The 26,627-nt window shown below is 38.1% G+C and overlaps 1 protein-coding gene across 1 annotated transcript in view; it reads left to right on the forward strand.

The window, feature by feature from the left end:
- The window catches only part of grin2ca (glutamate receptor, ionotropic, N-methyl D-aspartate 2Ca), a 78,225-nt gene that overhangs the window by 10,863 nt on the left and 40,735 nt on the right, over window positions 1-26,627 (forward strand). Inside the window, exon 3 of the mRNA XM_082163184.1 lies at window positions 15,860-16,301. Within this exon, the coding sequence (XP_082019310.1) occupies window positions 15,876-16,301 (426 nt within the window). The 5' untranslated portion in view covers window positions 15,860-15,875. The remainder of the gene's footprint in view (window positions 1-15,859; window positions 16,302-26,627) is intronic.

Raw genomic sequence — 26,627 nt, forward strand, 5'->3', positions numbered from 1 at the left:
CTAACCCTGAAGTTGTTCCAAACCCTTAAGATCTTCAGAACACAAATGAAGATCTTTTTGATGAAATCTGAGAGTTGACAGCCTAAGCAACAACCACTTTGATGCTTCAAACAGTTAATAAAGAGATCGTAAAACTAATCAATATAAATTGAGCAGTTTAGTTCAAATTTTCTGAAGAGACTCAATCACTTTATATGATGGAAAGATTGAATTTAGGCTTTTATTCACACATAAGCATTGATCAATAAAGAAAAACTGAATTTCAACCGAACCTGCTTGATCGGTGAGAACAAACCTCTTGCGGAAGCTCAAACGTGTTGCGTAACATGACAATGAACCTCAGTGGTTCTTGGGGAAGCTCAAATGTGCTGCGTAACACGAGAATGAACCTCATTGGTTCTTGCGGAAGCTCAAACTTGCTGCGTAACATGAGAATGAACCTCATTGGTTCTTGCAGAAGCTCAAACGTGTTGCGTGACACGAGAATGAACCTCATTGGTTCTTGCGGAAGCTCAAACGTGCTGCGTAACACGAGAATGAACCTCATTGGTTCTTGCGGAAACTCAAACTTGCTGCGTAACACGAGAATGAAGCTCATTGGTTCTTGCGGAAGCTCAAACGTGCTGCGTAACACGAGAATGAAGCTCATTGGTTCTTGCGGAAGCTCAAACGTGCTGCGTAACACGAGAATGAAGCTCATTGGTTCTTGCGGAAGCTCAAACGTGCTGCGTAACACGAGAATGAAGCTCATTGGTTCTTGCAGAAGCTCAAACGTTCTGCGTAACACGAGAATGAACCTCATTGGTTCTTGCGGAAGCTCAAACGTGCTGCGTAACACGAAAATGAACCTCATTGGTTCTTGCGGAAGCTCAAACGTGTTGCGTAACACGACAATGAACCTCACTGGTTCTTGTAGAAGCTCAAACGTGCTGCGTAACATGAGAATTAACCTCATTGGTTCTTGTGAAAGCTCAAACGTGCTGCGTAACATGAGAATGAACCTCATTGGTTCTTGCGGAAGCTCAAACGTGTTGCGTAACACGACAATGAACCTCACTGGTTCTTGTAGAAGCTCAAACGTGCTGCGTAACATGAGAATGAACCTCATTGGTTCTTGCGGAAGCTCAAATGTGCTGCGTAACATGAGAATGAAGCTCATTGGTTCTTGCGGAAGCTCAAACGTGCTGCGTAACACGAGAATGAACCTCATTGGTTCTTGCGGAAACTCAAACTTGCTGCGTAACACGAGAATGAAGCTCATTGGTTCTTGCGGAAGCTCAAACGTGCTGCGTAACACGAGAATGAAGCTCATTGGTTCTTGCGGAAGCTCAAACGTGCTGCGTAACACGAGAATGAAGCTCATTGGTTCTTGCGGAAGCTCAAACGTGCTGCGTAACACGAGAATGAAGCTCATTGGTTCTTGCAGAAGCTCAAACGTTCTGCGTAACACGAGAATGAACCTCATTGGTTCTTGCGGAAGCTCAAACGTGCTGCGTAACACGAGAATGAACCTCATTGGTTCTTGCGGAAGCTCAAACGTGTTGCGTAACACGACAATGAACCTCACTGGTTCTTGTAGAAGCTCAAACGTGCTGCGTAACATGAGAATGAACCTCATTGGTTCTTGCGGAAGCTCAAATGTGCTGCGTAACATGAGAATGAAGCTCATTGGTTCTTGCGGAAGCTCAAACGTGCTGCGTAACACGAGAATGAAGCTCATTGGTTCATGCGGAAGCTCAAACGTGCTGCGTAACACGAGAATGAACCTCATTGGTTCTTGCGGAAGCTCAAACGTGCTGCGTAACACGAGAATGAACCTCATTGGTTCTTGCGGAAGCTCAAACGTGCTGCGTAACACGAGAATAAACCTCATTGGTTCTTGCGGAAGCTCAAACGTGTTGGGTAACACGACAATGAACCTCACCGGTTCTTGTAGAAGCTCAAACGTGTTGCGTAACATGAGAATGAACCTCATTGGTTCTTGTGAAAGCTCAAACGTGCTGCGTAACACGAGAATGAAGCTCATTGGTTCATGCGGAAGCTCAAACGTGCTGCGTAACACGAGAATGAACCTCATTGGTTCTTGCGGAAGCTTAAACGTGCTGCGTAACACGAGAATGAACCTCATTGGTTCTTGCGGAAGCTCAAACGTGTTGCGTAACACGACAATGAACCTCACCGGTTCTTGTAGAAGCTCAAACGTGCTGCGTAACATGAGAATGAACCTCATTGGTTCTTGTGAAAGCTCAAACGTGCTGCGTAACATGAGAATGAACCTCATTGGTTCTTGCGGAAGCTCAAACGTGTTGCGTAACATGAGAATGAACCTCATTGGTTCTTGTGAAAGCTCAAACGTGCTGCGTAACACGACAATGAACCTCACTGGTTCTTGTAGAAGCTCAAACGTGCTGCGTAACACGAGAATGAACCTCATTGGTTCTTGTAGAAGCTCAAACGTGCTGCGTAACACGAGAATGAACCTCATTGGTTCTTGCGGAAGCTCAAACGTGCTGCGTAACACGAGAATGAACCTCATTGGTTCTTGTAGAAGCTCAAATGTGCTGCGTAACACGAGAATGAACCTCATTGGTTCTTGCGGAAGCTCAAACGTGCTGCGTAACATGAGAATGAACCTCATTGGTTCTTGCGGAAGCTCAAACGTGCTGCGTAACACGAGAATGAAGCTCACTGGTTCTTGCGGAAGCTCAAATGTGCTGCGTAACACGAGAATGAACCTCATTGGTTCTTGCAGAAACTCAAACGTTCTGCGTAACACAAGAATGAACCTCATTGGTTCTTGTAGAAGCTCATAAGTCAAGTCATCTTCATTTATATAGCGCTTTTAACAATGTAGATTGTTCCAAAGCGGCTTTACATTAATAATAGGAAATTAAAGTAACAGAGATTGTTTTGGTTTTATAGCAGCTCTAGAATAAAGTTATTGTCCAGCTAAAGTTAGTTTTGATGGATTCACTTCCGTCGCGACGATCATTAGTTATTAACTTAGTGCTGCGTAACACGAGAACGAACCTCATTGGTTCTTGCGGAAGCTCAAACGTGCTGCATAACATGAGAACGAACCTCATTGGTTCTTGCGGAAGCTCAAACGTGCTGCGTAACATGAGAACGAACCTCATTGGTTCTTGCGGAAGCTCAGACGTGCTGCGTAACACGAGAACGAACCTCATTGATTCTCGCACGTCAGGCAAACATGCTTGAGTTTCCGTTTACCACAAATTATCGTATATACAGTAAATTTGGACTGAACCGCTCAATTCATATGGATTAGTTTTATGATCTCTTTATGAACTTTTTGAAGCGTCAAAGTCGTAGTTGCGTAGACTGTTAATGGAGGGACAGAAATCGCTCAGATTTCATTCAAAATATCTTGATTTGTGTTCAGAAGATGAACGAAAGTCTTACAGGTTTGAAACGACATAAGGGTGAGTAAATGATGACAGAATTGAAAAAAAAAAAGTTAAATAATCATATTAGTATAGTAGAATAGAATTACTTCAGAGATGTATCTAACACTGCTGTGTCCCTTCCCTCTGAAAAGGTCACTGAAAGTTACTACGTTTTCAACACATGTCGGATGGGTGTCAATCCACAAGCCAGATTACAAAACAAAGTGGTAGCCTATGTTTACACACGGATTATTCTGTACGAGTGGGTTTGTGATAGTGCGAGTTGGAGAAAGTGAGTGTTGTGTGTGAGCCGAGTGAAGCAGATATGCTGCTGTTAAAGCAGCCTGATGACATCTGGATGAGGGGAGATTCTGCCACAACCTCGGCTTAAGGCCGTTTTATCATGATCCCACACTCCAAATAGCCCACACACACACACACACACACACACACACACACACACACACACATACACACACACACACACACACACATGTATGTATCTATTTAACAAGAAAACTCAGTATGGTTTTGCTGCACACCATAACCCAACATGCACTAGAGTTTAGCGTTAACAGTGGTGCCATATAAGATATATGGAGTCTACGGCTACATGTGTCAAGTAAAATGGATCGTTGCCCCTGCGACACATTTTCAATTCCAGCGTAATCTGCTGCCTTTCAGATGTTATTACAGTTAAACAGCCTGGGAAAAAAATCCTCACTCTCACGCAAAAACAGACCAAAAAAGAAAAAGAAAATCGGCTTGTTGTGCTAAGAAGGTTGACATTGAGTGAGAAATGTGTTTGGGGGAAAGGATCTTGATGGATGGACTCTTTGCATCCTTCTAGGACTCTGGGTTAATAGAGATCTTTACAGAAAGTCCTAGGCGCTGGTCCAGGACCAGATCCATGTCCTTTCTGATGATCAAGATTAATGCTGATGAGAGAGAAGCAGTGTGAAGAAGCTTGTTGTAACCTTTGTTTTCTATATTGAGATTTTAAGACAAAATGTCTGCAAACGGTTACCATGTTTTTTTTTCTTAGCTTCTTTTTATCATTTGCATTTTGCAGTTTTCTGAATGTGCAGTTTAAAACAGAGCACACTGTTCGGAAATACTTTCTCCGACAATGCACTGATCTTGACTGACCTTCTATTGGAATTCTGATGAAAGAACCGGTGATGGTCATTTTTTGATTGGACTGCCCCAAAAATGTAGACATTTTGGAACTTGGAACTGGTTATTATGCCCCCCCCCCAAACCCCCCCACACACACTAAATGGTGTGACAAATTAATTTTTAGAAGTACAAATATTCCATCTGGTCTCTCAATGAATATCAGGTCATAAAAAATGCATGCATAATAATTAGAAAATATTGTTTAGGTGGAGTATAGCATGTCACATTTCTCGACACATCTGTGACTGTCATGTCACAGAACCCATGTATGAACTGATAATTCATTATTTATTAGTGGATGTCATGAGTGTAACTAAGGGGAAAATAGATAGCCTTGTTAGTTAAAAACACCACACTAAACAAGTTAGCTGGGTTGTAGCAATTAGCTAATAACTTCTTAAACTTCAGCTCATATTTGTGAGTTTATGATCTATCAAATTGTGGTTTGATATTACAACCACAATTTGAGTATTAGGTTGAGTGATATTACTTTTCTAAGTGTCATATACTGTATATAGGGTACAACAGGGCTAAGAAAAATGTGTTTTTCATTACTCATATAGTGTATGATAAAAAAAAAAAAAAAAAAAACGGTTTGTATTGAGCATTGATGCAGCCACATATTACATGTGAAAATAAATCATAAAAGTGGATTGTTTGTTTCAAAATCGTATAAATGTATGAGGTGGCAAGGTGCGCCTTTTGCACATAAGGGGTAAGAGCTGCGGCAAGTTTTTGTGCCATCTAGTGGTTTGTGAGCCTTTAGCCCTGTTATTATTTACGCTGTGTGTACAGTAAAGCACCCTGAAGGAGGAACTGGAATGTCAAAGAGACTTGAATGGGGACTCTTTTGGCTTGGAATAGTAAATTACCAGCTAGCAACCACTTAAAAACTGTACACCTTAGCAACCGCATAGCAACATCCTGGCAACCCACCAGAACATCTAAGCATTGTGTTGGCATGCACAGGCAAACACCACTCATATTTTGTTTAGATAATCTAAAAACCTAATTGTAATTACATCTGGTATCTGCCAATACAGATCAAGGTCAAACCTCTATTTTAATCTGGTTCTTCGTGACTGCCGGTGACTAAAGATGTCATTTGATCTGTATTAAATGAGAAAAATGAAGAGACATTAATTTGTATGCATTCAAATGCAGTAAGATTTGGACGTAGAAAAGTTCTAGAAGGCCGTACAATGTTGGATCAGTCACCTTGTGAGGCATTTGATAACCTGCAGCAGCTCTCAGAATCAGTCAGTGTCATGTTAAGCCAGCACGACTGCTGCATGACTGTGCTTTAATGAGTCTTAATGGCTCTTTAATGGCTCGTTAAGCCACAGTCATGCAGCAGCCTTAATGAGAGCCCTGTGAGCACGTGCACATGCTAAAATACACTGTCAAACACAATACCACAAGAGAATCAGCAAAAAGTGTCTAGGCCAGTCATGTGTCATGATGCGTAATAGGCATTTCATTGGGGTCATTTTAAACCCTGGGTTAACACAATCCTGGGTTACTGTGTTTCACTGCTTATGCTTAACCTTGGGTTAGTAATTCACACTGTATGTCTTGGGCTGTATACTGTACCTTAAAGTTGCCTTAACCTAGAGTTAAGTATAGTGTGATAAGCGCATAAAAAGATGCAGGGCAACAAAAGAAACCACATTGAGAGCATTGGTTGTGTGGTGTGGTGTGACATTGTAGTTAAGGCTTTGTGGGTTCAATTTAGAGGGCCATGGTTTGGAAGGTTAGCGTGGGCAGATACACCATCTATCTATATCTATACTGAATAAATATTTTAAAGTCCCCCTGTAGATGATAATTGTATCCCTTAAAACTCATCTTTGATCACCAAACTGGCATATTGAGACGTTTATTCATGCCTTAAAATAGCCCCCTTGCTTCATTTAGTATACCCGGATCCATGAATATACAAATGAGCCCCGCCTCCACTCACTCACACAGGCTCGTCAAGTCGATGTATCAGAATGGTAATGCGTTTTATGCGTTTATAGACTTGACTATGTTATCAAACAGCTAATAATGTGTTGCTAATGTTGCATGAACCATGTTCCCGTTCGCCATTTCAGAGTCAAACAGCTGCTTTCTAAAAATCGATATCCTTAGAAATGCTTTGTTCGTAATACGATATAATTATATTAATTATATTATATTAATTATATTATATTATATTATATTATATTATATTATACTATATTATATTAATTATATTATATTATATTATATTATATTATATTATATTATATTATATTATATTATATTATATTCAACCCAGATGTGGGAAGCAAGGTCCTTAATTTCTGCTAAACATGATTGGTCATGACATATCGCATTTTTATGGTGGAAATATAATATTTAATAAGACAAAATATTTACTTTTTACAGAAAAGTATATTATTAATATGAATTATATTATCACCAAATTCCTTGTATGACACATTTATGCACATTGGGTTGTTTTTATGTCACATGAAAAAAGTTATTGATTAAAGGGACAGCTCACTTGGAAATTAAATTTGGTATGTTTTAGTCGTAAGTACACATTGATGGCCTAAGACACGAAACGAGCGGTTTGTGTGAGAAAACGAACAGTATTTATGTCGTTTTTACCTCTTGTACACAGCCATGTCCAAGTGATCTGAGAGCGCGGGCGGGTATAGATATATACAATAGAAGTCGCCTTGGCTACTGCAGTTCATTGGAACGAATGTCTTTAAGGCGACATCTAGTGTATATATCTATGCACCAGTCTGCGTACACGTCAGATCAGATCACTTGGACATGGCTGTGTATAAGAGGTAACTAAAAACGATATAAATACTGTTCGTTTTCTCACACAAACCGCTCGTTTCGTGTCTTAGGCCATCAATGTGTACTTACGATGGGGAATTGTTTAATTTGGACGACGAGGAATTGTTTTAATTTGGACTCTGTGCATGCTCTTTGAGACAGTGACCATAGACCTGCATTATATGACTGACAGATAAGAACGGTTTGACCTAAAAATATCAAAATTGAAACTACTGCGGAAATAAAAGACACCTACATCTTGGATGCCTTTGAGGTAAGCTAAAACATACCAAAATTTTATTTCAAAGTGAACTATCCCTTTAATATTTATTGCATTATTTTAGTGGCATGTGTGTTGCCTGGATAATTCTGTCCATACCGTACAGTACAGTCAGCTGCCTGCAACCTGGAAGCACGAATGGATGCGGGCGGAACAGAGAGAAAGTATATGTGCGCATTAATGTGACAGCTTGTTACTGATGTTTATCATGAGGCCATAATGACAACACAGGTAAAAATGAACCTGGAGATTGTCATGGTCGATGACAGTCAGTCGGTTGTGGAGTTACGATAGCTAAGAGGTGAAATCTGATGGCAGGCTGAATGAATGCTGCAGTTTAAAAATTTGTCAGCGCCACAGTCACGAAGATTCAGATTAAAATGGAGCGCTGACCTTGATCTGATGTGACAATAACGGCGTCTGTTTATTGACTCGGCTGTTTGTCCAAAAATGAGATCAGTGAAGGTGCGTGTAATTTGAAATTACCCTTTCAAATCCCCTACAAGCCCATGAGCATTTTAATGGGAACAGTTTGCTAAGCAAGTTGTTTAACCACCCAAAAATGTTTAACCTTATATTATATTATATTATATTATATTATATTATATTATATTATATTATATTATATTATATTATATTATATTATATTATATCTGCAATATATAGTGATTATAATATGTAAAGCTACAAAGGATGTTAAAGATTTTTGCCAATATGCTATAGTTCTTGTGCAATATTCAATTTTATTTCAACTGACTGGTCAAGCACATGAAAGAGAAGATTTTTGAGAGCTTAATACATTGGCCTAGTATTTCCCTTTTTTCTCTTGCTATTACAGTCATCTCCGATGGATATGTGCCTCGTCAAGTAGGGAGTTATGGGAAGGAGTGCATCTTTAAATGTCATACCATTATGAGTAATTTGACTGAATCGGAGTGTGATGGAACTGGAGTTGGACTATAATTCTCTTTGACATATCAAAGGTCCAGAATGCTGCAACTGAATGGAAAATGAGCTAGGGGAAGGATGGAAATACTTTCCTAAGAATTATACTTTTTAGAAATGTATAGTTCCTCCCAATGTGTAAGGACTTTAATGGGAATTTTTAAATTGGATTGACAATGACCTTGAAGTTACCAATTTTAAAAGCCTCAGAACTTACAAAACCAGATTTCAGCTTACAGAAATATGTTTGGCTATTTTGGTAGTCTTGTTCAAATCAATGTATGGTATCAGTAGCAATCAATAAGAACTTTGTGATTGTAGCTTTTCTTCCTTCCATCCACTAGAGGGTATTGAACTCTTCTTTGAGGTTTGAAGCACTGTATTAAGTTCATGCTGCAAGAGATATAATCAGGCCTGCAGTATGCACACGTAATCTCCAAATTTTTTATGCTCAAGACATTGTACATGTCCAAAAAAAAGAGTGGTAGTGGATAAGGAATAGAAGATGGGAAGGGAGTCGAGCGTGATGGGACGCTTCATGCCAGGCTGGATCTGTGGTCGGTACTTTGATCTAATCTGGTCTATGTTCTCAGAGGCTTTCTCAGAGACTTCCAGAGAGCCAAATCAGAGAGGTCATTCATCTGAGCAGACACACAAACTTTCTACTGATAGTTGCTCGGGACAGGCAAGGACAGTGACACATATTAAACCCACAGAGGGAGGGAGAGAATAAAGTAGTGTGAGAGAGAGGAGGGGAAATGGAGTATAAATTATAGACTTGTAGATTGGTTGACTGGATTACAACTCTTAAAGGTGAAGTGTTTTATCTGTGTGCCGCTAGAGTCACCAAAGGGAATTGGAAAAATAATGATTGTTGTTTCTGGATAATTTTCCCTGTGTTCCATTATTGTTTGGACAAACAGATAGTCCCACCCATAAATGAATGTTGGTTCAAGCCTTTGCTTCTGTATCGGGCTTGTTGGGTTACTCAAACGAACAGAGCCTGTGTTTACTTTTCTCAGGGAAAACAACCTACAAATGGCTTGTTTATAGCTGCATATTAAAGGTGCAGTAAGCAATATCTGAGAAACGCTGTTGATATTTGAAATCATCCCAAACAAACACACCCCTCCCTTTATTGCTCCGTCCCCAAAATGCTTGAACTTGCAATGCAAGAGTGTCTCTTTATTAAAGGAGAACTCCGGTGAATTTTTAAGTTAGTCTTGATCGTTTTACCTTTGTGAGTACTGTCTATAGAAAAAAAAACGAACCGGATTGGTGCTTGCAACGCGGAGCTGTTACAGTTAATGCCCAGAGCTCCCATTCAGCTAAAACGGCAGTTATGGGGGCATAAACCTAAAGAGTGTCTTTGTGCCTCTTAACAGACATAAAATGCAATTAAAATGTCTGTCCAACATGAACAGGGCCCTTACATGACAACAAGATGCGTTTAGCAACTTAGCCATTGTTTAAACTCACCTAAATAGTGTTTTAGACAGCTAGCTGTAGTCTCGCGCTGAAGTCCCGTGGGAACTCAGTTGTAGCCGGAATAAGGTAAATAGTAAGTGCGCGTGATTTTTTTTCCCCAAACCACTTCAGCGGAAATCCCGCCCTGCAGCTGATTCTAAGGTTTTCATTGGTCATGTCAATTACAGATTGCCTACACCAAACACTGATCCCTAAACCTACCCGTCACTGTAACCTAAACCAATGAAATCAGCTGCAGGGCGGGATTTCCGCTGAAGTGGTTTGGGGGAAAAAAAATCACGCACTTAGTGCAGGTGGGAGGATCGTCGTGTTCTGGCTACAACTGAGTTCCCACGGGACTTCAGCGCGAGACTACAGCTTCAAACAAAGGTTTCTGTACCAAATATTAAGTTCTGCCTTTCTGATGTATCAAATACTTATGTCATGCAATAAAAATCATACAATGTGATTTTCTGGAATTTTGAAGAGTTGAAGAGTACCTATGATAAAAATGACAGACTTCTACATGCTTTGTAAGTGGGAAAACCTGCAAAATTGGCAGTGTATCAAATACTTAGAATAGAATAGAATCGGGCATTTATATAGCGCTTTCATATGTACTACTGTACACCCAAAGCGCTTTACAATCATATCAGGGGATCTCTCCTCAACCACCACCACTACTTGTTCTCCCCACTGTACAAGCAAGAGTTGGTTGTTCGTCGCCAGCAGGACATCAGCTCTAGACAAACAATGACACTCAAAATTGTCCTGTTACTAACATTACAAGAGCTTACATTACAACAAAAACAACAGTCCTGTAAAACATGACAAAACTCACTAATAGAACAAAAACAACTCAACCTTGGCATCTGTTTTCAGGCCTTTCCGATTCAGTCTCTCCAGCTCTAGAAAGCTTTTCTAATACTAAGTAAAAAAAAAATAGGAATATTTTTTAGTATTTCTAAGATTTTGTTGTTGTTGAGTAATTGTTTTCTTGAAATGTGTTTGTTTGTTCATTCATGTATTCATTCAATCTGTAAATAATTCAAATATATGATTTTTGCATAACTGTATTGAGAACTGAAAGTTGAGTTGTTAATTGTCACTATTATTATATTATATTATATTATATTATATTATATTATATTATATTATATTATATTATATTATCCAGAAGAGGAAGGAAGCCACTTAATTTCTGATGAACATTAGTCAAGACAGATGTTCAAAAACCGTTTGATTCTGCAACCCTATTAACTCATGTACATCACAATTCGCTGTACGTGTGGACTTATGAATAATGCACCACACCGTTTGCATTCACATCATTTATAGTAGCAATTTATATCAATAAATTGCTGAACATTTCTCACAGCTGTTATAGCGAACGAGTAAATGTAATCAATCAACCGAACAGACAAGCTTGTGCATTGAAATTAGTGTGTAGCCAGTGCACTCGTATGTTAGAGCTATTGGGAAAAAATGAGATTGTGCCCGTTTACTTTTTGTTCCACTTGATGGATATTTTGTGTAAGAGTAACAAGGCCATGTGGACTGTGTGTCGTGCGTCTCTTTCCTCCGAGTAAGCAAGCATGTTTAATCTGCCAACTGCTGTGTTGAAATCTGTCACTGTCGCTGTATAAAACGCTCCACCGTGCTTTAGCTCGCGTTTACCAATAATGCGATTTAATCAAATTCACCACATGCTTTAATATGGTTCATTTGTCTGTTTGACATATACCTGAATTAAAAGGCCATATCGACAAAAGCAAAGTGTTTGATTAGGTCACTGATGAGCCATTTGGCCAATCCGTAACATTTTGTACTCCACTGTTTAGCAATAATTCATTGTGTGTATATATATATATATATATATATATATATATATACATCATATGTATATATATATATATATATATATATATATATATATATATAAATTAAAACAGTGTAGAAAGAGGACAATTTATATATAACATCCCTGAAAGTTGAGTTGTCCAGCTGTTTGATGTTAGAATATTGTATTACAATGTCTAAAGACTTATTTCTGAATATATTTATATATTGGTTAGAGAAATACACAGTACTCTTAAAATATTTGGGGTCAGTAAGATTTTTTTTTAAAGAAATTAATTTTTTTTTCATCATGTGGGATGGATTAAATTGATCAAAAGATTTGCATTTTAAAGAAAGTATGTTCTTTTGAACTTTCTAAGAATCCTGATAAAAATGTGTCACTGTTTCTACAAAACTATTGAGCAGCACAACTGTTTTTAACACTGATAAATGTTTCTTGAGCACCAAATCAGCATATTAGAATGATTTCTGAAGGATCACGTGACACTGAAGACTGTAATGATGAAGTATAAATGAAGTAATGATGCTGAAAATTCAGCTTTGGATCACAGTAATAAAAATATATTCAAATAGAAAACAGTTATTGTAATTGTAATAATATCTCACAATATTACTGTTTTTACTGTATTTTTTTATTATGCAGCCTCGGTGAGCACAAAGAGACTTCCTTTAAAACCATTAAAATAAATAATCGTACTGTCCTTAAAACTGCGAAACATTACATGTAAACCTACTGTACAGGGTGGGTGCAGGAATAAAGGCATTACAGCAAGCTTCTGTGCCACACGAGACCGTCAGATGAGGTGATACCATCAGGCCGCGAAGCATGACATACTAGGGGGGATTACAGAGGGATTACATGGTGTCTGGCTCATGAGACACTGTAAATTTGGTCAGCATGTTAAAAGTGGCATCTCCACAGCACTGGTCTCCAGGCGGCTGGACAGCTAAAGCCATTCAAAGAACTGAATCCCTTTAAAAACAGTGCTGAGTCTGACGGATAACCCTACGCGTCAATACGGATGCTGTTCAAGGATCACTGCTTTGATATTGCTGGATCTGAGATCTGAGGAAGATTGGGCGAGTTATAAATGAAAGATGATAAATGAAAGCTTAAATTAACCTCAATTTTACGTCTAAGGTTTTTCCATCCATATCGGCGGATTAAAACATGCTTTAAAATCTAAAAACATAACTTTAAGGCCACTGTTTCTAGCATGTATTGACTTTTCATTTCAGGGATTATGTGAGACGGTCTGCAAAAATAAAGGCCAAAGGCACACAAGTTAGGGCTTATAAATCCACACATTCTCCATTTGTTGAACAAAATAAATAATTTTTTTTTTTACAGTACCCGCCATCTGTTGGATGTGGTTTGAGAGTGGCGGCTCTTAGTACAGCAGCTGGACAACCCAGTGACTCCTGAGCATGACTCTAAACGTGCAATACGACTCTAATGGCCTCTAACGGTTCATATAAAAATAGTTCTAAAAGGTTGGCTTGATGCGTTAATGCCGACTGACAACAGAACGGCTATGATGTCTGGATTATGAAGTATTATGGCAATGTTGTTGCATGGATGAAACTGATCCTTTTACAATACCCCACCTTTTGCTCTGTGTGTGCACAACAGTTAAATTCCATGTGTATCTTTAGTGTGCAAATTAGACACTTTACAATCGACCTTGAGTTCAACACTAAACTGTGTTCACAACCCATTTGACTTCTTTTTATCTGCTTTTTGACCATTTTATCCATTTTGTGGGAGGGAGTTAGCCAAAAAGTCATTTCAGAGTCTGGAAAAGTTTTTTTTTTTTTTTTAATAGATTACAAAGTATTTAATTTTTTTTGGAATAATGTGCACCATACACTCAAAAAAAATGAAACCTTGACTTTAATAAATTTTTTCTTGTCAACAGGTTCCACTTAATTTAATTATGAAAGTTGGAAACAAATAATTAAGTTTATCTAACTTAATGTGGTTGTTTTAGGGATAAATAATATTTTTGACTCAAGCCAGCTATTATCAATCATTTTTGCTCAACAAGAGACGTTTGAGTTTAACTAACTAAAGTCAGTTAAGTTATATGGACTAACACAATTTGTGAATCCAACTTACTTATTATTCCATTCATTTTAGTGACACATAATTTAATTGATAGACTATAAATAGCTATCAGTAACACATATTAGCATCTTAAATGGTAAGGTTTACATGTTCCTTCAACCAAAGCATTTGAAAGTATCTGAATCAGTCCACAGCCAAACAAAATGCTCCACTCTTCTCCACAAGGGTAACCCACTGTAATTTAAATGGTTCTAATAATTCCAATGCAATTGAACATTAAACACAATTACACACAATCAAGTCTTCCCCTTTTCTCATTGTCTCAAAAAAACATAAAATAACACTTAATTTTAACATTTATTCTCTCTTAATTCAAACATATGCAAAGCATGCTGGGAACTAACAAGCACCGCCAAGTTTCAGTTAATGCAACACAAATCATTCAAGTAATCCAACACAAACAGATTAAGTTAAATTTTACATATAAGCAGATTGAACACAATCAAATTAAGTTAGGGCAAAATGGCAGTTGGCGTCGCACTATACTGCCACCATCTGGATGAAAGAATTATTTACTTAACATAAATGGTTTGTATTTAGACAACGCGTTAGGATTTTGTACTGTTAAGTTGAGACATAATTACGTGGACCTTAATAGAAAAAAAACATTTCAAGTCAACAAACACAATTATTATAAGTAAACTAAATATAAATATATTATGTAAAGTGCACAACCTTCCTCGTTCATTTTTTTAAATGTAGAATCAGGCACAATATGACCATGAAAATGTATTAAGAAAGTAAATAGACAAAATTTTTACTTTCATTTTGACCTAAGGAAGATATTGTTTTACCTGATCTGGCTCTTAAAATTATTTTTGTTGGAGTAACCTGTAATAATTTAAAAGTAATAAATATTATTTTTGAATTAAAACTTTTTACTTAGACTTTTTATTTAGTTTATTTGGACATTAAGGTCAAGATGCAACAGTGTTTGCAGCACATTTTACTTTTGTAATTTGTGTATTTCTGAGTGAGAATATGCAGAAAAAATGAGAGGAGGACATTTATTTAATCCGTTAGGAATTAACTGGATGGTGAAATGTTGGCACAACAAGCAAGAATGAAGGTTGTTGGAGGTAATGGTTTGAGAAAGTAGACGTCAGCCTAAGAAAAGTCGCTTCAGAATTTCATTGGGAAAACATGCTGACTCCTGCCTCTTTTTACACGTACTTTTTTTTATGTAACCTAGTTACATGGTTAGACTGATTTAGTCATACTGAATAATATTTTTTGTGTGTTGAGTAAAATCAGTTTATTTATGAAGTGCAATCTGCTGTTTCATCGCATGCAATCCAAATTCTCTTATTTACCTGTAAATCTACGATAAAAAAAATTAAAAGAATCAATTTCAAAGTAGTGTCTTCCATAGAGATTATTTTCTGCCATCGACACATGGATACATTTTTGTGTTATAAACGTTGCCAGAAAAATAATTTTGGTTGTAATCTGACTGAGACATAAATGCTGTAAAACATTTATGATTACTAAAACATTAGTTGTTCCTCATATTAGCAATGTTTTCATGCATACATTTTCACCAATCCGAATGAAATGAATCCAATCATTTTCATTTACATGTGAGGTGTTTACAAATTAATAATAACAAATTATTAAGGCTCAAATAACTGTAGTACCTGTTTACTGCATTAACACATTCACAAACTTTTTGTTTTGACTTCTTTCTGTAGTGCTTCAAACCTTAATTAGATGGTCAACCACCATTAAACCCCACCATCCCTGGTAATTCACACCCATTTGTTTTCTTCCATCTAGGCAGTAGGCGACTGAGATGGGCGTTCATCTAGGCTGTCTCAGCGACACACTGTGGCTGCCGTTGCTGCTGCTGCTGTATGTCTTCTCCGCCCCCCGCTGCCAGTGCCGACCGTTCGGGATGGTTGAGCCCACCGTGAACGTGGCGGTGGTGTTCAGCGGCTCCGCCTACCAGTTGGAGATCAAGGGGCGACTGAGCCGGGAGAACTTCCTGGACCTGCCGCTGGAGGTGAACCCCATCACTGTGCTGGTGAACAACACCAACCCGCGCAATCTACTGACGCGCATCTGCGACACGCTGGCTGCTAACAGGGTGCACGGGGTGGTCTTTGAAGATAACATTGGGTCAGAGGCCGTGGCGCAGATCCTGGACTTCATCTCCACCCAGACGGCCGTGCCCATTGTGGGCATCAGTGGGGGATCCGCCGTCGTCCTGCCTCACAAGGTCAGAGTCGAGCACTGTGCCAGTTTCTAAAGTTGCTTGACCTGGATGGGTAAACTCTGATTTCTGGGTGTTCATACATTCCCTCAGAGTTCTTTCACGGTCTGCATCAAAGATTCGTTAGGGAAAATGTACATTCAGCATGCAAAAAAACCCCTGACTGGGTCATCGAGGCCCTGATGTGAAGATGGAGAGGTCCTGAATCTCCCAGAAGGGGTTTATTTTTGGCTGACTGTCCATTATCTCGCTAATTACAAGGCTTCTTAGCAAATGTATAAATAAATGGACATGAAATATTGATTTGAGATTAAATAATGTTATTATTTTAGAAGAAAGAGAGTGCCATGAGAGCACAGCTATGGAGGGAATGATCCGATATACTCTACAGTTTAATGGTAAATAAAATAATTATACAAATATGTTTGACCCCAGAATCAAGTATTCATAATAGCATTCACTGCGTCATAATAAAAGTCCCAATAAAAGGACTTTTGAGCTGTTTTCACATCTTACTAATTGTGTTCCTCTAGCTCAAAACAGTAGAGCATGGCGCTAACAAAGGCAATGTCATGTGTTTGATTCACAGGGAATGCGTACCCTTATAAAAACATTTGTAACATCCATAAATGTACTTTTTGTTCTAAAACTGTGGTATGTTTGCATCATCAACACGAGTAGCTTTCCTGTAGCTCAAACAGAAGAGCATAGTATTAACAATGCCAAGGCCATGGGTTCAAATCTCATTGAATGCATGCACCTATAAAATGAATACCTTGAATACAGTGTAAGTTGCTAAATAAATTACTTATGGGTCGAAACTGCGGTATGTTTGCATCATCAACAGCTCAAACAGAACAGCATAATGGTGCTAACATGGGTTCGATTCCCAGAGAATGCATGAATTGAAAAATAAATGTAGAGCTTGAATACAATGTAAGTCGTTTTGGAAAAAGCGTCTTCTAAATGCATAAATGTTAATGTTATGAAATAAGTACCACTATGAACGGTACTGGCAGTTGTTTTTTATAACTGTTGCAAGGTAATGACTTACTGTGTTATTAAAGGGATAGTTCACTTTGAAATAACATTTTGGTATGTTTTAGCTTACCTCAAGGGCATCCAAGATGTAGGTGTCTTTTTTTCCGCAGTAGTTTCAATTTTGATATTTTTAGGTCAAACCGTTCTTGTCTGTCAGTCATATAATGCAGGTCGATGGTCACGGTCTCAAAACACAAGCACAGAGTCCAAATTAAAACAATTCCCCGTCGTCCAAATTAAACAATTCCCCATCGTAAGTACACATTGATGGCCTAAGACACGAAACGAGCGGTTTGTGTGAGAAAACGAACAGTATTTATATCGTTGTTACCTCTTGAACACAGCCGCGTCCAAATGATCTGAGGGCGCGGGCGGGTATAGATATATACACTAGATGTCGCCTTGGCTACTGCAGTTCATTGGAACGAAACCGTAGACAAGGCGATATCTAGTGTATATATCTATACCCGCCCGCGCCCTCAGATCATTTGGACGCGGCTGTGTTCAAGAGGTAACAACGATATAAATACTGTTCGTTTTCTCACACAAACCGCTCGTTTCGTGTCCTGGACCTGCCGCTGGAGGTGAACCCCATCACTGTGCTGGTGAACAACACCAACCCGCGCAATCTACTGTGCTTGCTCTTTGAGGTGGTGACCATAGACCTGCATTATTTGACTGACAGACAAGAACGGTTTGACCTAAAAATATCAAAATTGAAACTACTGCGGAAAAAAAGACCTACATCTTGGATGCCCTTGAGGTAAGCTAAAACATACCAAAATGTTATTTCAAAGTGAACTATCCCTTTAAAATATTTGCTGCACACCCAATAAAAAAACACTTTCAACACTCACGTCAACTAAACAAACCAATCTCTGGCATCAAACAGATTTGATCTGCACCAAAATCTCTAGTGTGAAAGCAGAATTAATTGGAGAAGCTGGTTGATTTAATTGGCGCTTATAAAATTTGTTAATACAATACTCGTGCGACTCATGAAAAGTAATGAAAAGGTCAAATTAGGCACAAGCAGAAGTCTCTCAATGCTAGAATGTCTTGGGACGCAGCATTGAGTCCAGTGTTCATTTCCAGAAACCCTTGTTTTTCAGCACAGACCTGGGGAAATAGTGGCGAATTAGAGAATCTTCATTCATCATGTTTTCATTATTTACAAGCTCAATTGGTTTCCCCTGCTTGAATATAGTTTGCAGGGGTTGGTTTTCCAAAGTGTTGTATTGCAGTCAACATCATTAAGCTTTAATTTGCTTTACAATATCTTTTCGTAGATGATGTTTAGGGGCGGATAAATATTGATAATACCACAACGATTGCCTGGAAACATAGTGCATTTAAATAATGATGCAGCAATCTGAATGTGTGTGCAGACTTTGAAATACGTGTAGAAGTTATTTCGCTTACATACATAATACTGCAGAATTTGTCATATTTATTACATATTTTGTTTAAATAACTGCCTCAAATAAAATCAAAAAGAATTTCTTTCGAATTTTTCTTTTGCAATTTCTTCCGGCAAGGACGCTGCAAATTTTAGACCAATCAGATTGGAAATGTCTATAATTTTGTCATCACTTTTTGTGTGTTTGATGATAAGTGTTACAGTTTGTAGGCACTCCATCATAGAAAATGACTGCGCACATATAAGTAAGATTCTTCTACAAACCACTTTAATGTAATTTATTTTTTCTTGCAGTTTGTCTGGAGTCTGACTGTGGTTATTTGTGAAAGAGCCTTGATGACTCATTATAGATCTATAATACATCAGGAGTTGTAACTCCTAGCAGCTCCATCCTCTTTCTACATGCGTCACTGTGTTGTTCAGACCACTGCAGTGAAACAAAGATCAGCTGACCTTTTGTGTCAGTTCAAAATGGAGCTGAGAGGGACAATAGATTATCCATGTCTGTTTTATTGCTTCTATGCATGACTATGAACAATGACATAGAGCAAGTCCAGGAATAAATATAAAAATATAATTTTTATTTAGGGAACCACATGAAGCTATGAAATGGACTGTCTAGTTTATGGCATCTGGTGATTTGAAACTGTTGCTTTGTGATTCTGTAGCAGATTTTTGCCATCTGACCGTATTTATATTCAAAACACTCCTTGAATATTTTTTTTTTTATTTACAAGTTTATTTGTATAGGGACAGTACAAAAAAACATGATCCCAGTCAAAACTGGAAAATATGTATTGCACATAGAGAGTATAGCAAAAGCTAATTTGCATCTCAGGTCCCTAGAAAGGCTTTTCTAAACAAAATAAAAAATAAAAATAAAAACAAAAAATAAAACTACTACTCATAGAATAAAACTACCACAATATGTCACTTATAGACATTCAAATAATTACCTAAATTATACATATTAGAATGGAGCTTTCAACTCTAGCATAAAAAAAACTTTTACATTACAATACACTTTACATACAAAAATTATTACATTTAAATATGCGTGCAGTTCTGGTTTATTTTAAAGGACTTTATTTCAAGTATTGCCTTAAACTCATTTGGCAACAGGTTCCAGAGTTTGGAGCCCTCTACAGAAAAGGCTCTTTGCTCTTGTGTAGTTCTACGAAAATTATCCTACAATTCCCACCTGCCGAACTCCTAGTGATTCTACTTGTATCATCCTGTCTCTTTATCAATTTACATAGAACAGATGGTGCCTTATTGTGCAAACATTTAAAAATCAATTTTATATATGACAGATTTTTTTAATTTGTAAAACTTAGCATATAATTTTTTTTTTTTAATGTTGCAGTGATGCCATCGATTTGGCTTTTTATCCATTATTTTCAGAGCTCGATTATATAACATTAAAAAAAAAATGTAATTAAAGAATCACAATAGAACAGAATATTCTTTGTTTTCAATGCTTAATCCATTTATCTGTCTATGAAAATCTTTATTACTCAAGGACTGCAGTGCAAAACGGCTAGCTAGGTCCAACTTTAAATAAATGTTATTGCATTTTCGACCAGACTGAAAAAAAAGTGTTACATTTTTACGCATGTTCTGAATGATAAATAGATTAGTGTTTACTGTATTGAAGTCATCAATTCTGTCAAACTGAAGCTGCAAATTGAACATAATTTAGAGTCTTTTATTGTCTTTGAGGTGGTATTTTTATGCATAATCATCCCAGACTATTTACGGTTGTTATGATGATCTGTATTTGTTTGAAACCAAGTAATATTGTGTTTATAGAGCTTAATGAGATGAAAATGTAGGATTTCTTAGTGGGAGAATCAAAAGCAAATTTCTCTCAATGGCTTTCCTTTTTATCCCACATTGTTTTATAAGAGATTTTTTTTACAATCCCGGATGTTTTGTCTGTAATGTGTTTATTAGTCTGGTACACTGTCATAATCATGAGAAAATTAGTTTGTCATACCATCTGAAAACATGCATTTATAAAACCACGAGCTTGCACAACAGATTAGGATATACTAGCCAGCCTATACAAAATGTACTTATATACTTGTAAAGGCATATTGCCGTAGTATGTGTGATATGAATCCTAGGATGGGAGTTTAAAGGATTGAAGTATTATTTCCTAGCTCTAAGTTTAAAGCTTTCATTGGCAGGCTGGCACTGCTGCACCCAGTGGACTGTTGACAGGCATCTCAGGTTCTGACTGATGAATGCCACCGTCACACCAGATGGCCTCCCTGCTGCACACCTTTCCTGAATATAGTAAGACAGAGAAATTCCATCAGTCTCCCTCGCTGCAGATCTGGTGGCCTAAATTGTCTCAATCTGAGAACTTTATGATGGCATTTAGTGCCACGTTAAAAGGAAAAAAATTATGATTCAGAACACAAATTTTTGTTTTGAGAATAATCTCATAATAAGCCTTTTACCAGAATAAAGTGTAACATTTTAAAATTAAAGTAGTAATATGTTTGGTTTTTATCTAGGGTCGTCAGTTTCTGTTATCAGTGGTAAAAAGTGAATTTGGTCTTCCGCTGTCTTACATTGCCATGTTTAATGTTTTTATAATTGTTTTTCTTAGTCAATCCTCTTGAATGTCATTGTTTTGGCAGTAGATCATGTTTATGACAAGGTAAATGTGAGATTGGTTCTCCTTGGTCATTGTTTTTGTACTGTAAATTGCGTTCAGAGTTATAATGAATAATGTCCCATTTGACGTTACTTTCCTTGCAACTTTATTGTCAAAATATTGAAACTTCTGATGTCGCAGCCAGAAGGTACATTAGTCAGAAGTGTAAACTTGAGTTCATCTGTGAACAAGTTTGGGCCATATTTTACTAGTCTGTAATGAATAAGTGGCAGGCATGCAGAATGTCCACTAAAACAAAGTTCCAAAACAAAAAAATCAGTAACACTTTATTTTACGGTTCAATTCTCACTATTATCTAGTTGCTTATTAGCATGCATATTACTAGGAAATTGGCTATTTATAAAGCACATATCAATGCCTTATTCTGCATGAGCATATTCTACATCCCTTAATCCTACCTTATACCTATAAATACTGCGCAAAATACCAAATAATCACATTTAAAACCTTAAAATCCAGTATCCAATCAAACAAAACCATTGGCTGGATTGAAATCACTCTAAACTGCAGGACAAGGTCACCATGACTTTAAGACACATTTCCTAGTACTTACAATCAGTGGCTGATTAACAGAAATTACCTGGTGTATGTAACCATAGTAACCTAAAATACTACTGTGATAGTGTGGTGAGACACGGACAAATACAAATGTACCATTTTCTCTCTGGGTATTTGTTATTACTCTGATTGATTAACTTAGTTCTTTCCCCTTCATCCAATTTCCTGTTTATAAGACGTCTGCTTCAACAATAAAAGGAGGGATATTAGTATAGACACTTACTTTGCTCTGAGAGTTTTGTGCTTCATAACAATTATAGTTTGTAACATTATTCTGTATCCCTCTTATTGAGCCAAACATACAGTAGTCATGTGGCTATTCTGGTCATCTGTTACCCTGAAGAACAAAGGCAAAAACCTTTAGACATTCATGATCATGCCTCTGATCCTACGCAACAAACCTGAATCCAATTTAGTCAACAAAAATTCATTTATTTGGACTGTGTTGTTCTTGCAGGCCGCGCACAGAATCTAATCTCGTAGCGAAGCGAGCATTCAAACGTCAACCATACGACGAGAATGAAATCATTGTGTGTTTCCTCTCAGCAGTCAATCATGGATCAATGCGCGCTCATGCTGCTTTTGGCTGCACAAGTGGCATAGACACGGAGAGATCTGGCAGACGACGTTAACTGGTTTCAGGCAAGAGGAAATAGAATAGTAAATTAACTTAATTTTATTTATATTTTTTTGCCAATATACCTTTATGATTTCTTCATACGTTTTTTTGGTTGACTGTGTTTGTCTTGATATTTGCTTTGCCTAGATGCTCCTCAGAGACACAGAGGAGAGATTTGCTTTATCTTGCCGTGCACAGAGTCACAGGTCTGTGTGAGTTCAACACAGTGGACTCTCTATCTCTCTCACACATAGAGGGACACACAGAGAGAAGCTTCCTTTGGAGATAAAGTATTCATATGCAGCTAAACTATTATATTTATCTTCTGACTAGACCAGGACACCTATAGTTGAGTAATGAGGGGAGATATCTAAAGAAAACCAGAGAGAAAGGGTGGAAAAGTGAGTGTGTATGTGTGATTGTGGGTTATAGAGATGAATAGCACTTTTTGCTTTGTGGATTCTTAGAAATTAAACTTCTCTAAAACACACTCCAGTGTTGAGGGTAATGTATTACAAATAACGCGAGTTACATAATCAGATTACTTTTTCAAGTAACTAGTAAAGTAACACATTACTTTTACATTTATATATGAGTTACATTTTCAAGTAAGTAACGCAAGTTACTTTTTCCCATTTATTGACCGACAGCTCTCCTGTCCTGTCATGTCGAGAGAAATCATGAGTAAAGGGGGTCGGACACCGGACGCGCAGCGCCGCGCCGCGTCACGTCGCGTCTAGGACAACTCTCACCTGAAAATCCGATAACATCAGCAATTTTCATTCAAGCAGCTGATTTCTGTAAATGAATATAAAACTAAATGTATATTGCAGCACGGGGTGAAGTCAGTATACATTAACTACGATTTGAGACAAATAAATGTAAATTTAATATAAAACTATGTAAATGGCGCTCTGTGGCGCGGCAGGATTTTGAACACGGTCCTGAGCCGTTGCTGGGCGCCGCGGACAGACGCCGAAAGGCGCCGCCGCTGTGTGTACACTCATAGAGAATAATGTGTTCGAATTTAAAAGACGTGGCGCTGCGCTGCGCGTCCGGTGTGCGACCCCCTTAAGCGCAGAGGTGTTTGAGTGGTGTGTGAGCATGATGGTTATTGTAGTTCTAGACTAAATTTGAACATGCATTTACTCATCTCACTTGCACAAAAACACATTCAGTATTCCTCAAAATGAAGAAACAGTGAAATGCAAATTTACACAATATATTATTTGAATATTACGCAAACGAGCATCAAGTAAATGTTAAATTATGCATATGTACTTTATGGGCCCTATCATACACCCGGCACAATGCAGCGGAGAGCGTGACGCAAGTGTTTTTTGCTAGTTTCAGCCTGACGCAGTTATCATTTTCACGTCCTGCTGCACGTTGTTTAAATAGCAAATGCATTTGCGCCCATTTGTGCGCCCATGGGCTGCTGGTCTGAAAACGAGGTGTGATCTATTTTGAGGCAACGAAAATAGACTGCGCTATTGACCAAACCAACTGAAACCTGGTCTAAAGTCAATGGCGCAGTATTTATTTTGTTATTTAAAGAGCGCGTTAGTAATGTGCGCCTATAGGCGGGTCCACAACGCGCGTACACTCTGCTGTACACAATGTAAAAGATTATTATTGTGTACATAAAGATATGGTGGAATCCGGCTTGTCCCGTAGATGGTCCACTTGCACGCTTTAACCTCGCACACAAGCAGATCTGTTTGCGACCGGTGTTCGGCCTTTCCGCTTGCAAATTCCGCCATGTAAAATAGCGAATCCGCCATGGTGTGAGCGCAACTGGCTTTTAAAGGGAATGGGATATGGGATTATATATACAGTATATAAATAAATAATACATAACTGCCTAGATATTTTAGGTTTCAGGTTCATATTTGGGTGTCACTGAAAACCCCTGCCATAGATGTGACAGCACTCGGACAAATGTTGTTGTATTTACCTAGAATAATCAGCCACCATTGGCTAAAAAATCTGTCAGAATCAATAACCTTATAAGCAATCTACCGACAGCTTTGGATGTTTGGCAAACTCTAGTCATCATGTCAGGGTTTCATCTTCAAATGAAATGAGTCACTACTGATACATGATAGTTAAAGCCATTTAAAAGTCTTTAGAACTGCAATCAAGGTGAAGACTCAAAGAAATGTAGTTCAAAGACGCAGATCTTTATAGTGATAAATATTGAGGTCGATCCTGTCAAAATGTTCTGACTCCCTGCGGTACCATTGCAGACTTCAAGATTCAGATTTGCTGTCTGAGCTCCAGAGATCTAGTAACATAAAAATAGGCTTGTAAAGTTGTAATGGGACAAGGTTATAAATACCTAACCCATCATATTGCTCTAACTGTTCTTTTGTCTTACACCTTGTAGGCTATTTTGTATTTTTTTAATGCAATGGTCATTCAATGACACTAGCATTCAAGCATTGTGATTTTTAGAGCAGTTAAAGAGGTCAGCGAACAGGTGGAATAAACCGGAACGTATTCCGTTTACAGGCTTACCCTACTTTTCCAATGCTTTTGTCTGAAGGACATCACTGTGTAACACTGAAAGTCTCTCGCAGGAAACGGCTCAATATGAATATCCTCTGGTGGCATCAGTTGGCCCTCATCTTCTAGAGAAAAACTCGGTCAAGTTTAGATTCAGTCACCATTTACTATTTCTGAAATGATAAATGCTGTAATACATACTATAAATATCATCTGTCTAAGCTCTGCTGTTTATCTGAGATGTTTGCAATCTTTCTCCTGTGGAAAAACCTTTTATAACCAAATGTCATGTTCAGGCAGTCAGATATTGGCAAGTTTGGGATTTTTGACAATTTAGTTGGTAGTGTAATCTTATATTTTTGTCACATCCTCCTTCTGGAGTGCCCATGAGCTCCTCCAGAGGGCACTCCTTTTGTCGCTGTGTTAATATTAAGTACTACATTCCCCACAATCCTTTGCCTGGACTCATTATGCCTTCATTCAGTACACCTGTGTATTGTTACCTTGTTTGCTCTGGCTGTATGGTGTCCTCCCATGCATTTTTTTTTTGTGTTGTCTTGCTAAAATGTTACCACTCAGTGTCTTAACTCCTGTATTCTTGTCTTCTGTGTGCGTCAGTGTGTGAAGTGATGGGAAACCGAGGCTTTCTAAAGCATTTGAGGCTTTGGTAAATGGACTGCATTTATATAGCGCTTTCACAGACCTATGGCCACCAAAGCGCTTTACATATAGCCTCACATTCACCCATTCACTCACTCATTCATACACTGACGGCGGTGTCAGCCATGCAAGGCGCCATCCAGCTCGTCGGGAGCAGCTGGGGTTAGGTGTCTTGCTCATGGACACCTCGACACTTGGTCAGGTGGAACCGGGGATTGAACCACCAACCTTTCGGTTTGTAGACAATCTACAGGAACCACTGAGCCACTGCCGCTTTCATCAAATTGTGCTGAAAAAGGGTTCATTACTGGAAGCTTTGCGCATTAGTGACACCTGGTGGTCACACTTGTTTTCTCCACCATGTTTAAAGCAGAGCAGAAAAAGCACGTGACCAAACAAAGCTTCGGAAGTCCGTGACATTGTGTGGGATCAGTACAGTTCTATCTAATCTCATCTAAATTAATTTGTGTCAATGAGACCACAACTCGTGTCATGTGTAGCCTGGTCAACGGATTCACATATTTATCAACAATATAAAAAATACAAGAATGTGATCATAATTATAGTAGGCTAACTGTAATTGGAAAAATATTTTGGGTGTTCTGTTTAAAAAATATATAAATTACGTTATAGGGAAGTGTAGTGTTAAATCATTTAAATAATGCGAAGCGCCAATTCTTTTCAAACCAGCTGTCCCGACCTTCCGATACTTCATGACGTTCAAAGCTTCAAACGTCATCAATCACATGGTATTGTCATTTCGATACAAGCATCGGTACAGTGTGTGATACAATAGTGCTTTGAAAACTGCGTCGGAGCCCCGGTAATGGTTAGCCT

Source organism: Leuciscus leuciscus, assembly GCF_965113295.1.
Source record: "Leuciscus leuciscus genome assembly, chromosome: 1".
Taxonomy (NCBI): Eukaryota; Metazoa; Chordata; class Actinopteri; order Cypriniformes; family Leuciscidae; genus Leuciscus; species Leuciscus leuciscus.